Raw genomic sequence first — 16,175 nt, 5'->3', positions numbered from 1 at the left:
ACGTAAGAAGCAAGTGAAATCTGGAAAGATAAAATAAGATCAGAACCAGATTTACAATGCAAACTAAACTCATGAGAACTGAGTTGCAGAAAGTTTGAGACGGGTTAGGGAGCAGATCACCACCTCCTCGGTGTGATGAGGTCCGCCTCTTGTCAGCGCTGCTCCAGCACCAGATGCCGGCTGCTCTCTCACGGGGAGCACGCATCAGCCCGCATTCACTGCGACCGAGTGATGAAGATGACAGGGAGGACGCAATGATGCGTAATTCTTCTCGTCTGGGGACATTTTGGATGCACACATCTCTGCGTCTGGAGCTATGAAACCTTCCTGGAAGCTCAACTATAACCGGTGACACTGCGAGCTTCACACCATGTTTGAGTTGTGCCTTGTCATCGCGGTGTGCGGTGCGTTTTACCCGCGGAGCCTGGCAGCGCCTCAGACCCTGGCTGCAGATCACAGGTCACACGATGCCAGCGACTTGGAGCAGGAAGACCGGCTGCAGGAGGAGATCGACGGTCAGGAGAGCATCCTCTCGAAGGTAGGAGCACATCTCCACTTTCCTCATTCCTCTGCATCATTTCTTTTACGCACATTCCATCATGTTTGTGCGTAAAAAAAGTCAAATTCTGATTGAGCGTGGTGGAAACTACATGCTTGCTCTTCTCTTCGTAGCTGCTGGGTGATTATGACAAAGTGAAAGCCCTCTCGGAAGGCTCTGACTGTCGGTGTAAATGTGTTGTCAGACCCCTGAGCCGGAGCGCCTGTCAGCGGATAGAAGAAGGCAGCGCCACGGCGCAGGACTTCTTCACCGTGGAGACCATCACATCTGGACCCGAGTGTAAGTGCGCCTGCATCGCTCCTCCGTCGGCGGTCAACCCGTGCGAGGGAGAGTTCAGGCTGAAGCAACTCAGGGAAGCTGGGAAGGAGAATGTCAAGGTGAATAGCCAACCTGTCCTGAGTTCCATACACACACTACCAATCAGCTGCTCAGGTCCGCGGGGTTTCTGAAGAGGTTTGGACCACTGGGGGCATGGCTGTCATGTTTAATCAACTTCAGAGAAGGTTACGCACGGTAGCCTGTGTGTTGGTGAACCCCCTCTGATGGATTCCACTTGGTCATTTTTAGTTGTCCACCATCCTGGAGCTGCTGGAGGGCTCCTTCTACGGCATGGATCTGCTGAAGCTGCACTCCGTCACCAATAAGCTCCTGGATCGTGTGGAACACATCGAAAAAGTATAGTTACAAACGCACACACACACACACACACACACACACACACACACACACACACACACACACACACACACACACACACACACACACACACACACACACACATACACACACGCACACACACACACACACACACACACAGTTACAATAAGCCTAACCTTAAAACATGTCCTCACCTTAAAATGTAATGATTTACATTATGGGTATTGGCTTTATGTCCATTTAAGGAAGAAAAGTCCCCATAATGTGACCATGTAAACACATAGATTTATAGACAGGGACTTGACCTGGAATGAGGGTCAGAGCTGAGAGTAGCACTCTATAGCACACTTTATATAATGCCTAGGTTACCCTAACTCACCATGAATTATTATTTTTTGTGTAATCCAGCTAACAAACAGTGATGAAAACATAACGTTGTTGGTGGAGTTGATGAATGTTGACTGAATTCTACTCAGCTGCTGTTGTCTGAGGACCCTGGTATTTTACGGGCACTTACACAGTGTCATGACTATCTGGGACACTTGAATAAAACAGTGATTGTTAATTCAATTAGAAAAAACCTGCTCTTCTCCTTCTGTGACTCGTCATAAGGTCTGAAAGGTTCATCATGACTTAGAATAGAAGTTGCTCCATTTGATTATTGTTCCTCCTCCTGTCAGTGACTACGGCAACTGACGAGTGCTGCCCACTTTCTGTTAACGTCTTCATTTGTCCATGGCTGCACGAAGGTGGTGTCTGTGAACAACACCACAGATGAGGTGAAGCCCAAGGGGAGTCCTCCTATTGATGCAAATGTGACTGAGAGCCCACCCACCACGACTCTACCTCCTCCTCCTCTTCCTCCTCCTCCTCCTCAGCATCAGGACAAGAAGAAACTCAATGAGGTCAGTGGAGCAGCAGCCTATCAGAGGCCAGAGGTGAGTGTGACATCTCATCAGTTACATCACAGGGCTCACTCTCGGCGGGGGTCAGTAGCATAGAGGGAAATGTTTGAACACTGGGGGTTATTTTACTGTGCTATAATAACATAATTACACAATTAGTGGTGCTTAAAGCAATTATTTGCTTTAGTTAGTGTCATGAAATAACACATAGGTGTAATGATTTAACATTTACCTTTATTTGTTTGGTAATTAGTGATGCAAAATACAAAAACGATTAATTGCATAAGCAATAACAATATACTATTAGAAAATACTCACTTGTTATTTATATATAAGTATAAAAACCAAAAATAAACTTGTAACAGGTTCACTGTCACTCTGGGGTTATTACCTCTAGCCAGACAAGTACTTAAATACTATTAAAGTAGATATTGACAGTTTCAGACTGTTAGTACTTCTAACTATAAATACACATTTCCTGAGGTATTTTCTCTTAAATAAATTCTGTGACTTCACAGAATATAAAAAATTGCTGCATATTAAACAAATAAATAATAAATAATGACTGTGTCTTTAACAATAACTTTGCCTTGGACTTGTGAGGTAATTGCCCATGTAAACCAACAAACACTATGTTCCTTTGATGTAATTGTTGAATGAATTAATAACTTATAAAAGCCAATGAACCTATTTTTGATAAGATGACGATTTGGTCCTGATCAGATCCTCTTCATTAAAAGCTGTTGTTAATTTGGATTAACGCTGTTAAAGTGTTATTAACTCTTGATGTTCCTTAAAAAAAGGAACACTGACAAATTCCTTTATAAAATCATTTTCTGCCTGATTGAATACCAAGAATGTGTATAAGAGTCACTGAGGTCATTGGAAGGTCTGGCTGTCCAGTGGACGATAACAGACCTCAGACCAGTGACTGGAACACGGGCCCTCGTCCATGACATTTTCTAAATTAACTGGAGATAATGTGCAGTGTAGTGGAGGGTGGACCTGAGCTGAATCCAAGTCAATCACCAAGTTAAGAAAACTTGTAAGAGGTCTTAAAAGAGTTATTAATGAAAACTATAACTATTTTATTTAAAATTCCTCTCCGTCAAAGGGTGATTCTGTTTAATTGCAACTTAGGTCACACTTTCTGTGAATGAGGTTACATGTTCAAACAGTACAATAAACACATACAGTAAGATTATCTTTATTGTTTTAAACAAACCCTGGATTAACCCAACCTATCCGAAGAAATAACAGAAGGTATATGGTAAAAATATGACCAAAATGTGTATTATTAACATGAATCACTGTTTGCAGACTGACTTTGGTTGAACTATGACTTACAGCTCTTGCTATTGTCGTAAGTTTCCTTCACAGTGAAGCATCATTATATTTACATTTTGGATGTACTCATTTTTGGGAGTACTTCAAAATAGAATTGTTCAGATAATTAGTTGGTTTGTTTACGGCCCATCAGACTGTCCGGCTGCGTTTATTATTGTCATTTGTTGTTGTGATATCACTGAGTGTACACAACAGCTCATTACTCATAGACATAAAATAATATGTCCAAAGATAAAATAAAGAAATGTTGTTTATGTTTATGTTCCACAGTTGGATGTCCATTATTGCAAAGATTATATAATTTCCTGTCAGCGCTTCTTAAATACAATCATTGAGCCAAAAGTGCATTGTCCATATAATATTATCATAATAATATGGTTTATGTTCTTTGCCTGTCTTTCTGTCCACTAACAGGGAAAGTATGAGGAGAAGTTTATTGGGGAAAGTTTGTCCTTCCAGCAGACAGATGGTTCTGCTCAGATCATCGAGATGAAACCGGAGGTGACTCCCAAAAGCCCGGCTAACAAGGAGGCTTCTCAGGTGACGAAAGTTGGTCCCAACGGCATGATCATCAGAGGAATGACTTTTTATAAATCTGAGCCGGATCCAATGGTGGCAGACGACGGGGAACCAGGAGAGAACTGTGAGTACAAGGACTGCTAGCAACGTTACTTTACAGATCAATCAACTGACCAATCAGGTAGCTTTTATTCTTATATAAAGCTAAAAACCCGTAACTGCACATTTTCCCTTCTCTCCTCAGTTTTTGAGTATCATGGTTTCAGTGGTGATGGCCCAATGAACATCTTCATTGAGGAGAATCTTCTCCAGCACAAAGTCCCTGGGCCCAGAACAAGGCCGGGACCAAGATCATTACGACCAAAGACAACCCCTCCTTTGCATGGTTCCGAGAAGTCAAGCCAATCAACAAAACCAAAGGAGTCGAGGTCAGAAACGTCAGACTCCCTCGGTACCTTCCAAAGCACATCACATCATTCTGCAGAAGCAAAGATTGTGACCTCCAAGAGGAGAAGTGTCACGTCTGCACCATCCACTGCCACACGAAACACCAGGACCACAGAGACTACAGCTCGGACTACCCAAAGAGTCAGGGCTGGAATCACTCAGTCATCAAACCCCTTAATGGATGAACCAGCAGGTACCCGTCCAAGCATCACTACCAAGGAAACAACGGCAACAACAATGATCCCAACCCACCCCTCTGAAAAAACATCTCTCAAGGAAATCCCACTCACAAGACGTACCGCAGCCACCATGATGACAACGTCTATCCTGAAACTGAAAGAGCAAATGAAAACTGTACCAGGCAGCACGGCAGCTATTCCAAGTACACGTTCACCGAATCCAACTACAGAGGCATCAACCTCCTCAAGCTCCATCACAACCCACGCTGCCGTGACCTCGGCGCCAGTACATCCCACGGAATCTTCCACAGCAGCTACTTTCATTACTCCAGAGGAAGAAATCAAACCCACCTTCTTCACAGATACAACTTTGCCTCCTACTACACAGAGACCGACCACTCAGCCATTCACCACCCCTACAACTATGTCTGCTACAGCCACCAGGACCACCAGGACCACCACTACCACCAGTCAGGCTCCCCAAGTGAAGCAGAGATACAAAATCAGCTGGGAGGAGGAAGAGGGGGAGGAGAAAAGACAGGGATTAGATGAACTAATGCAAAGACATGAGGAATCGACGTCAACAAAACCTGGTAAAATAAATGTTTAGATGTTAAAGTCTAGTTTTTCTATTCATTTATTTGTATTTGTATTCACTGTCCTTCATTGAATACACAAGGAAACATTACCCACTACAAAAAGCTGAATGAGAGGTTATTATTGTAGGGACATGCTAAAAAGCTATAGGTAGTTCTTATTACACTGGTGTTTTTTAAAGTCTCCAGTGGTTTTAATTTAGTCATTTGGTTCTTTAAATACAGAGTGAAACATCACGATTGAGAGCAAACACTGACTCACGATTATTCAAGGGTATAAAGATAGGACCTCGTTATAGTGGCTCCATCCCCAGATCTCTACTGACTCTAGCTTCTACTGTACGGACTGTTTAAAATCAACCCAATGATTGTGCTCAATGGGAGAAGTATGAGGCTTGCCAAAGTCAGCAGGCTCCATTCTCTTGGCATCGCGGATATCTGTACCAAATTTCCTGGCAATCCATCCATCCCTCAAGCCATGCAGCTTGTGTGGCAAAAAAAAATCCCCCCCCCCTCCCTAAAAACAACAGAACCTGTGATCCGCTGTAACCAGTTCGTAACACCCAATGGAAAAGACTGACATCATGCAGTCATTATTTTCAGAGTTTCATAAAATGTGTCTGAAGCATATAACAAATAAATTGTTCTGTGAGTAAATTCAGTGACTCTCCTCTGTCACAACCTCACCCTGATTCCAGCTGTTCCAAACAAAAGCTTCTAATTATGTTCAGGCTCTTTGACGTAGGTCTGGATGATGATGTTAAACTGCCTCTTTGACCTCGCTCATGCTCTCTGGGTCTTTCTGTGTTTCCACAGGGGAGTGTAAGGACACTTTGGCAACGATCTCCGAGCCGGTCACTCACAACACCTATGGCAAGACCGAGGGGGCGTGGATGAAGGATCCGAAGTCTGACAATAACAAAATTTATGTCACAAACTTCTTTTATGGAAACAACCTCCTCGAGTTCCGCAACATGGAGGTTTTTAAACAAGGTGAGAACCAGTAGTCGTAGCCTCCACTCAGTTGTTTTTGCTTTTTGCTTTTTAATAAATCTCATGGCTCTCCACTCCACTTAATCCTCTCTAGGTCGTTTCACCAACTCCTACAAGCTTCCTTACAACTGGATCGGCACAGGCCATGTGGTCTACGACGGAGCCTTCTTCTACAACCGGGCCTTCTCCCGTGACATCATCAAGTATGACCTGCGGCAGCGCTACGTGTCCTCCTGGACCATGCTGCACGACGCCCTGGTCGAGGAGTCCTCGTCGCCGTGGGAGTGGCGCAGTCACTCAGACATCGACTTCTCCGTGGATGAGAGCGGCCTGTGGATCATCTACCCGGCGCTGGACGACGAAGGCTTCCTGCAGGAGGTGATCGTCCTGAGTCGACTGGACCCCTCAGATCTCAGCATGCAGAGGGAGACCACCTGGAGGACCGGGTTCAGGAGGAACCGCTATGGCAACTGCTTCCTTGTGTGCGGCGTCCTCTACGCTGTTGACAGCAACAACAGAAGAGAGGCCAACCTGGAGTACGCCTTCGACACGCACACAAACACTCAGATGATTCCCAGAATGCCCTTCATCAACAGCTACACCTACACCACGCAGATTGACTACAATCCCAGAGAGGGCCTGCTCTATGCATGGGACAATGGACACCAAGTCACGTACAACATTACGTTTGCTTATGTCGACCCTTAGTAGGGGTTTTAAAGTTATTTTTAAAGTGAATTATATGATTTAAATGGATTGTAGATCAGTCCACATTGCCTTCAGTGAGGAAAAGACAGGGGCCAAATGTAAATACAGTCTTGTCCCAGACAGACGTTTGAAAGGCTTCTATACACTTCAGTATAATGTGATTCAATTGCTTTGTTCATATCAAGAATGTTTAAAGTTTTACCTGAAAAAGATGAAAGATTTGCCTCAGTCAACAGATCAAGTTGTACTCTATTTACTATAATGCTGTAAAAAAGACACAGCCCTTAGAGATCCATGAATGTAGAGGTGTCAGAATGAGTCAATGACTAATTGGGTCAAAGCAATTCACTTAAAAAAACTAATTCTTAAACGTTTTTTCTTTGAACAAATCCCCAAACTTCTGTGGACAAATTCATTTCTTTCTATTTTTGTATACCTTACTCTATATCACGTTTTTCTTTCCATCATTTGACACAGGTCCTTTGTCTTGTGAACAGCACTTACTCCCTCCATATCAGACTGCTTCCAGGAGACCGCAATAAAGTTTGGAAATGCTTAAGAAACTTTTTTTCTTTGTTTGTTAAAGTGGTTTAGATTATAGCATGTGAGTGTTCATAGCACTGAGGGACTGACGGGTAGATCCAAGACAGCAGGAAAAGACAAATAAAGATGTACAGAGCAGGACTGTTCAAGCCTTGAACTTACGAAAATAAAGTCAATTGTTGAATGGAAAAATAGTAATGGAGGAAAAGGATTTCACCCAAAGAGCCGAAAGCGGGACACACAGATAAGGTGAGAGAAAATCCAGTGTTTATTTTGGTTTACACACATAATAGAATACAAAAAGCAAAACCTCACAATCTTTTTGTTCTCTCATCTTCTAATGGTAGTTCGTTCTGGATGCAGTAAAAACAAAGTGGAAATCAAATATATTGAAAGCGATTGAAAAACCAAAAGGGAAAAAACAGAATTCACACACAGATCTGGTCTTAAAACAACAAAATCTTTTTTTCTTGAACAATTTTTATGGGCATCTGCTGAGCTAAAGCTTAACCATCTGTACAATCCTGTGGCTAAAATACATACAATCTGGTCTCAGAAGTAAAGTATGTTGATTTATCAAAACAGACAAACTGACCAGGAGTATTTCTACTAATTAGAATTTCTTATGATCTCATTTACTTAAATATTGCCCCAAACTACAGGTAGTCGAAACAAGGTGGCAGACATATAAAAATAATTTAATATCAGAACTGAAAACCCCAGGCGCTGCATTAACAGTGCAATTGTATACTAGAAATTATTACTTCCAATCTTCCATTACCCCACACACATTTTTAACTAGGAATTTCAATATATTAGGATCAAGAGCAAAACATAAAATTGCAATTAGCCCATGGATGGAAAAGTCTTTGTGTATGTTTGGTACAAGTGGGCATTTATAAAAAAAAAAAAAAAAAAAAAAATTGTATAAGTGAAGCACAGTGCAAAGACTCCAAAATTGAAAAGTGTGATTCTTCATTGATACGCTGTTAAAAAGAGAAGACCGCCGCCTGGAGACCAACAAATAGCAGTTTGTGGTTCGGTAAGCTCTCCGTGATCACCGGACTTCCTGAGTTTACTGATTGCCTCTGGTGCCACATGGTATTCACCTGTCATCTCTCCCTATTTCACCTAATTGACTTTATTTAGAGAGTTACAAAGACAACACGTGAGTAAGAGAGATGATTGCAGGACTCATATTTAGCCGAGATATAAACACGGACGCTGTTGTGCTTCTGAACAGTAAACCCCTGCTTTACATCAATGGTTTTTCTCTGCTCTGTCCTGAAATTAAGAGAGAGGAACTAGATCAGAATTCAGAAGAGCTGCTATGGTAAGTGGTTGTGTTATGATGGGGGTGACTCAAGGTTCAATTCTCTGCCCCCTGCCGCTAAACAATTCCCCCAGCGTCTGCTTGGACCCTGTTTCAGACTACCTCTGGATGCCGGTCCAAATAAAGGTGCTGACAGCTGCGGACAATCTTCAAGCTACCTAACGATGAGGGGATTTCTGCAGAGCACTTTCACTCACAGCCACATCACAAACACAAAGTCAGTGGTAACACACCAGAATTATAAAAAAAATATCAACTAAAAACTGAGGTTGTCTCTTGTGTTTGTGTTTGTGTATTTCTGTTGTATTGTTCTGAGTAACGCAGGAGCTGATGGTGGTCCTAGGCAGACCCCATGAGCACGCCGACAGGGGGCGTGGTCTGGTTGTTGGTCGGGGAGTGGTGGTAAAACGTGTCGGTGCGGTTGACCCGGAGCAGAGGCGGGATGGTTGAAGACCTGATGTGGAGGATCCTGGTGTCCGTTACCTCACAGTCGATCTGCATCATTACCTGGAACTCTTTGTCCCCGATGACGCTGTCTGTGATAGCGGGAAGAAGAGAAGGGTTGTTACTCATGGATGCATCACGTGTGAATAAATAAAGAAGTTATTACCCCAGCCCTTTTGTTTATTTGTTTGTTTGTTTGTCTGCTGGATTAGGAAAAAGCTACTGAATGGATTTCCATGAGACTTGGTGGAAGGGAGCAACATGGGATCTGGACAAAGGGGTGGATCCAGAATCTTTGAAAATGTCATAGATTTCCCAGGGTTTAATTCATGGGCCTTGATGACCTGGCATATTTAGAGGACGGATACATCAGCGTGTGAAATGCGGTGCAGCTTGATTGAATATAATGGGAGTGTTGGGCCTTCGCAGTGGTAAACGCTCTACTGAGAGCCATTCCTGTTCCAGTTTCATTTGCTTATTCGCTCCGCTAACAGTGGACACGTATCGCAGCAAAAGATTTTAAAAACATGACATAAAGATTCCAAACACGATTCCGCATCATGTTTCTCACAAACAAGAGTTTAAATTATGCGTGCAGCAAGGAGACATGATAGGACAGCAACATGGGAGTATAAAGGAGTATTGTTTGAGGCAGTTGAGGGGGGGAGTCGGGGGAGGGGGGTGGGCTGAGAACCGCAGCGATTACGCGCGGAGGCTTGATTACAGATGGAGTTCAGAGGTGAGTCACATATGGGATTTCTCTGACACGAAGATAAACAAAACAACGCTAACCAAGAGCAGGACATGCACATATGGGAGTCTTGCATGGTGGGGGAGAGAAAGACAGAGCGCGATCACTGATGATGAGTCAGGTTCCTTCAGGCTCTCTTTGTTTGTTTTTTTAGGTTGTGTTCAGAGGAGGAAAGAGGAAAGTCTGACAGAGATCAATGTTGATGAGTCAGGATTAAAAAAAAAACAAAAGGGGACTGCAGATGGAGTTCAGCATGAGGATAAACACAAAGATTGTTGTTATCGTTGATTAAATGTTTTTTAATTTTCATTTCAAAAGGACATCCTGCTTGACGTACACACAAGCCATTACTGTGCTCTGGCTTTATCTTGGGGAATTCAAGTTTGGAAAAAGATGCTGGCGCTGAGACAATGAACGCTTCATGGCTTGTGGTCTCCCACAGCCTGGCTTTACTTTGTCTGGAAGAAGAACAGCCTTTAAAGTGGACACTTGTTAAAGTCTTTGCTAGAGGCAGCTACGGTCAACATGCTGAAGGATGGATTCCTCATGTATTTACATTAAATGTTCGATATGTGACTTTGGGCACTCTCATTCAAAAACAATCAAAAGGAGTTTGATGATGTTGTGATCATACAATAATGTGATAATATAAACTGTAATTGTAATGTGCTACATAAATTAGGTTTATTATTTATTATTATGTTAACAAATGAGGTCATGTATTAAATGATATATCATGTTAAATTATTACGTGATACAATACAAACAGTGAAAGGAAAATACAGCCGAATGGCTAACAGCTTTTCCCTCATCCTACGTCGTTTGCCTTTATGGTCGAGAGACGGGTAAAGTCACCGGTAAAGCAAATGTGATTCATTAAAGGCGACCAAAATGAAACTGTCTGTTACCTTTGGTAAAATTGGGGAATTCTCTGGGTTTGAAAATTGCTGGAAACATTTTGGTTGAAGTAAGTATACATGTCAAGAAAATATATAACATAGTTCCATTTGTTTTAAGACAATTTAATGAATTATATATCTTTAACAGCTGACCTAAAGCGCTGCATATTCTTTTGCACACCAGAGATGCTAACAACAGCCCCCATGTGGAGAACCAACACAACCCCTCAGTCAGTTTTAGTGGATCCTCAGATGACCCAGAACTGAAGGAGTAGGCGTCTTTAAAATAGCTGAGCGCAGCAAGTTGTTTAAATTCTGCAGCTGTTTTTCCAGAAACACCTGTGCAACACATCAGCATCTTCTGCCCGTCTGAGCTATTTCCATGGACGTATATTTTAGAGACAATTGATCCGACTGTACGGGGAGTATAGGACAGCTCCCTCCACAGCCAGAAGATTCCTCAGATGTTCACATCCTGAGGCGCTCAGTAGACGTAAGGCTGTACGAGTATGACTTCATCTACGGCTCAACTTCCTCTCTTTGCACCTGCAGGGAAACTGGAACTTTTTAGATGTTCGTTGCAGTGATTCAACAGACGTCTCTGGATATTGTCCTCTGGATTTGGACTTAACTCCCGGTCACGCTATGTTTACGCCAAACCACGCCACTGTCTCAAGCCGAGCTGGAAAATGTATTGTCTGTGCATCGCCATATAACTGGATGAGATCATACATTTCTCTCTTCCCTTTTGGTTCAAGGTCCTTTCATTACTGCAGAGTCAAGCCTGGGAAGATTCGGTTTAGTGCAAATTAAACAGCTCTGACATTGCAACCACTTAGCTTATTTATTTTTTTTGTTTCATTTTTTTCCCTTTATTGACAAGACTGTAAGTGTGAAATGAGGGTAGAGAATTGGAGAAGACACACAGCAAAGGGCCGGGCTGGAACCGAGCCTGTGTCCGCTACAGGAAGACTCGAGACTCTGTATGCAGGACGCTCATTCTATAGCGCACCCACTGAGCTGATATAAAATAAATATTAAATAGAAGTCCCAAAAAGAGCCAGTGCCATTTGCATGTGTTGACTCCAAATTTATATATCCATCCATCCATTGTCTTCTACATACCCGCGCTTGGGTTGCGGGGGTAGCTGGCCGAGTAGGGCATTCCAGACGTATCTTTACCTAGCCACGCTTTTATAGCTCCTTCTTTGTAGGAGACCATCTTAAGGGTTTTGGGTCTGAACCAGTGCCTCCTCCCAGTTGAGGTGGCCAGGAGACATCCTAACTATATGTCTGAACCACCTCATTTGTCCCCCTTTGACACAGAGGAGAAGGGGTTCTGCACTGAGCTTCCTTCGTATGTCTCAACTCCGCCACTCGTATTTGTGACCTCATTATTTCCATCACTACCAAATTAATCAAATTTTGTTTCAAATTAATATCATGACATAAAAAGAAAGAATAGAGTAATTAGAGGAAAAAACGCAGGCTTGGGCCAACCAAATATATTTATAAAAAACTTGTTCTTGTTTGGCTGTATTTACCCCAGTGGACAGTGAATAGAAACACGACTTCAAATGAAGCACTTTATAAGCTGGATGTGTACCAGGTAACTCCTGACCACCATATCAAGTTTATAAAGTGATGATAAGTCATTGCTGTGTTTACAGCTTGTTGTTTACTCTCAACTCTGAGACTTTGTGTTCCGATACCCTCTAATGTGGTTAGTGTGCCCCATAATTATTTTGTAAATGCGCAACAATTAGAAAATAAGTACCCTGTAAATTGTGGGCCACAATCTAACAATTATCCAAGACTCAAATTGAATTCCCCTCACTGTTGACATCTTTCATTCACCAAATTACCGAACTGTCTAACTTCCACTGCGCTAACTGCTCTCGAGGCCTGTTCATCTTTCGAGGAAGTACACAAACACACAGACACGAGGCCCGACTTCAAACAGCAGCTCTTTGATGCAGCTGCCAAATCGACCATCCTGCTCCACGTGGACTCCTTCCCCCTTTTACTGGTGCCATCTGGAGATGGTCCAGAAAGTTTCAGCGACACAGGGAGCGGGTGTGTGCTGATAAAAGCCTGATGTCTGGCAATGGATGCATCTGAGGAAACCTGAGAGGGCATCTCAGGAGAAGGGTGACTGCCAGACTGGCACAGAACCTGAGGACCCACTCATGAAGAAAGATGTTGCTTTTTCCCATGAGAAAGAGGCAATTGATACCCAAATATAATCTAAGAATTAAAAGACGTGTTTTGGGTCAGTAAAAAAATCAATGTGGGTCTAATTGGATATCAATTAGGCAAATTAAACTGAACCTACCCCATACAGTCAATTATCAGAATTTATTTTATTCAGGAAAAAGAAAAAACAGCATGCTCACCTTTATCTACAGGACAATTACATTTTAATACTGAGTGTGATCTTCACACAGGTAATAACAAGACTACACGGCTATAGCAGTAATGTGAGACTGTGCTTGCGCTAAATGCTAATGGCAGCATGCTAACATGCTCACAATGCTTACAATATTCATCTGTTAGCATGATACAATTTACATCCACACTAAACATGATGCTGAAGTTATGTGTGATTTGATTTGCAGGTAAAAAGTAGTTAATTGAAGATTGAAATGAGATTTTCAGTCAGGTTGAAGTGGAACCCACCGAGATGTCACCCATTGGTTTGTGATCTGCTGTTTTGATCATCTATTTGGCTCTAGATGGGACCATTAAAAATAAACATCATGGCGTATTGAAGAAACAAACTCCAAACACATTTTCTGTACTGACACTGCTTCACGTACTGGACTTGGAGTCAACGTCCATTTTTATATACAGTCTATAGTCTGGATCAAAGTGTTAGGCCAATGACTAGCCAATTGCTATTACTACCAACAGAGCTATGCAGCTCGCATGGCTAATGCCAAAAGTTAAATATAAAGACTTAAGTAACTGATGCAAATGATCAAAAGCTGCACAAGTTGGAAGTGTATTTTGGATATTTAAGCACAGCAAGGGTTAACCATTTGGTTTGGTGAACATGCACTCTATTTCAGGGGACTGGTGGGGATGTACTGTTTAGATTAGAGGAGTAGGAAAATCTGATCCCCAACTCCTTCAGCAGAGTGGAGCTCTACCTTGAACCCCCAGTGAAAGCTGCCTGTTAGCAATAGTGCATGTACAATCTCAGCGCAGTAAAAATAGACGGCAGTCCCACAGTCGATCCACCTGTAAATGATGTCATCTGTAAAACATTCCTCTCCTCCAAACATGTCGCTTCCACTTGATGGAGCTGCTTTCAAACCCAGAGGATCATTATATAAACACACCCTTCAGCCCTTATAAAGAGCCGCTGCTCAGCCATCTATGCTTTTCAGGGAGAATGTGGGAGGTCAAGGTCAAGTAACTTGAACAGAACCCCCTGAACCGTGGACACTCAGCGAGACCGAAAAAGACGACGGCTTACATCAAAGTGTCGATGTGTGATGATCGATTATTGGCCAAGACAGGCCGACCGACAACTCCAGATTAGCAGAGTCAATCCACCTCCTCCAGATGCAAACCATTTAGTGACTGGAGAAGGAAGGCATTCCTAAAGGAGTGCAGCAACAGGGAGCTGGAAAGAATTATCCTCCGCTGTGGAGCAATTAGGCTGCAGAAACAGGACAGTGTTTCTGCTTTTCTAAGACTCTCACTCTGCTAAATTGTGTACATTTGCACTTAATCACTTCAAGGTTCAAACAAAGACAACATAAATCTAAAATGCTACTTGAAAGCTGTCATCTGTTAGACAAATGGGGTTTCATATGTAACGGAGGGGAGGACTACACATGTTTTTCTATTTGTAAATAATCATAGTCGTCCTTTGCTTTGTCAGCATTGGTTGGCTTGTGCTTTAACGATAGTCTGTCAGGTCAATGAGGACCTGCTTGGAGGAACAGGCACTTAGACTACTGAACTGAACATGCATCTGCTGACATGAAGCTGGTGTGAGACGCATTTCTACTGGTCAAAAAACCCAGTCACATCAGCATTCACTCCCGAGTCAAATGAGTCTAGATTAGAAACAGGTTTTTATCGGCCTCGAGCTGCAGCGATGGAATCCCAGGATAAGACACGAATTTGGCAAGACAGCTAAGAGAGAGAGCACCTCCAAATTTGTTGAGATCGTGGCATCGAACATGATTCAGCTTGGGGGAAAACAGAAATCTCCTCTACTAGCAATAGGAAAGAGGTCAATCACCTTTTTATAGCTGGTTTACCTGCATTTAAAAAACCCATATATACAAACTAATTGTTGGTGTAACAGAGGTATAAAAGACTCCACATGATCCAACCAGCATTAGATGCAAACACATGAAAGGCCTGAGATGAGCAGGAAAGGGCTTGAGACGGACAGCAAGCATCATCCATGTCTGATCATGCAAATTGAAGACCGCTTTCTTGGGAATAAATCCAGAACTGATATCTTTCCCTGAATGCCATCTTTGTTTGGCCATTTCAACAATTAGCTTAAAAGGGAGGTCTTGGATTTCACTTTTTGCTGCTATTTCAATGGGCCATCTGATCGGCACAGACCTTCACATTCCTCCTTGACAAGACCAACCAAGAACAATGTTTACCTTCATCAATCCTAATCTCCAACACCCCCCTCCCAGAAAAAAGTGATTTCCAAATGGGCATGTCTTGCATGCTGAGTAAGAGGCTCGTATTCCACTGACTCTCTGCTGCTTGAAACCGTAATCAAACATGTTGCTTTGCCACAGACAGAGAGACAGAGAGATATCAGGAGAGCAAGATGATTTTGATAAAAAATGCCAGTTGAACAGCCAAACAACAGCAGGCTGTCTTCCTGGTTACTAACACCCTACATGGATTGGTTTCCTCTCAGTTCACTGAAACGGTGAAAACCAGGTATTTGGGCACATAAGATTCCTTTCCACTGAATCCTCTGATGACCCGACATTGAAATGCTCCATTGATAATCCCGCAGAACTGAGGGGCCATGAAGAAAACGTATGATGAGCTCATTCAGATCAAGAACATGTGTCAACTTATCTGATCCATGGAAAACCACTTGGCAACAAATGTGCCAATGGAAGTCAAGTGTGTAAATCCTTCATGGGGAGCAACAAGGTGGTAACGTATTTCATTAACAAATAGCTTACACTTAGTTAGGAATACAATTTTAATAGATAACTAAACACATTTAAAATATAAACATATATATAAGAAGCAGTGACATTTTTTGGCTCAAGCCCCCTATCAGCCTCAAAGGAT

The 16,175-nt window shown here is 42.6% G+C and overlaps 3 protein-coding genes across 4 annotated transcripts in view; 1 reads left to right on the top strand and 2 right to left on the bottom strand.

Annotated features, from left to right (window-relative positions):
- LOC133960228 (cytochrome b-c1 complex subunit 6, mitochondrial) overlaps positions 1 to 1,538 on the bottom strand; it is a 90,363-nt gene extending 88,825 nt beyond the window's left edge. The window contains exon 1 of the mRNA XM_062394690.1: positions 1,534 to 1,538. The gene's annotated coding sequence lies outside the window, so the exon portion shown is untranslated. The remainder of the gene's footprint in view (positions 1 to 1,533) is intronic.
- Positions 80 to 7,593, top strand: olfml2ba (olfactomedin-like 2Ba). Of its 2 annotated transcripts, none has more exons than XM_062394682.1 (8): positions 80 to 538; positions 673 to 936; positions 1,127 to 1,234; positions 1,966 to 2,121; positions 3,883 to 4,111; positions 4,232 to 5,206; positions 6,026 to 6,202; positions 6,297 to 7,593. In XM_062394682.1, the coding sequence occupies exons 1-8, from the start codon at positions 371 to 373 to the stop codon at positions 6,908 to 6,910; spliced, it is 2,691 nt and encodes an 896-aa protein (XP_062250666.1). In that variant the 5' UTR covers positions 80 to 370; the 3' UTR covers positions 6,911 to 7,593. The 2 variants fall into 2 exon arrangements, with proteins under 2 accessions (XP_062250666.1, XP_062250665.1); XM_062394681.1 differs by having other exon boundaries at positions 81 to 538; positions 1,966 to 2,154.
- A 105-nt stretch (positions 7,594 to 7,698) lies between these two features.
- Positions 7,699 to 16,175, bottom strand: part of atf6 (activating transcription factor 6) — a 31,837-nt gene continuing 23,360 nt past the window's right edge. The window contains exon 16 of the mRNA XM_062395351.1: positions 7,699 to 9,322. Coding sequence (XP_062251335.1) covers positions 9,126 to 9,322 — 197 coding nt within the window. The 3' untranslated portion in view covers positions 7,699 to 9,125. The remainder of the gene's footprint in view (positions 9,323 to 16,175) is intronic.

This window comes from Platichthys flesus, chromosome 9 (genome assembly GCF_949316205.1).
Source record: "Platichthys flesus chromosome 9, fPlaFle2.1, whole genome shotgun sequence".
Lineage (NCBI taxonomy): Eukaryota > Metazoa > Chordata > Actinopteri > Pleuronectiformes > Pleuronectidae > Platichthys > Platichthys flesus.
This window is presented reverse-complemented; position numbering and strand designations above follow the sequence as displayed.

Bases quoted from the DNA above. Each gene is read 5' to 3' on its own strand.
- olfml2ba (XM_062394681.1), top strand. From the start codon at position 371: ATGTTTGAGTTGTGCCTTGTCATCGCGGTGTGCGGTGCGTTTTACCCG. The intron at 2,155-3,882 runs GTGAGTGTGACA...GTCCACTAACAG, and splicing joins CAGCCTATCAGAGGCCAGAG to GGAAAGTATGAGGAGAAGTT. The intron at 4,112-4,231 runs GTGAGTACAAGG...TTCTCTCCTCAG, and splicing joins CGGGGAACCAGGAGAGAACT to TTTTTGAGTATCATGGTTTC.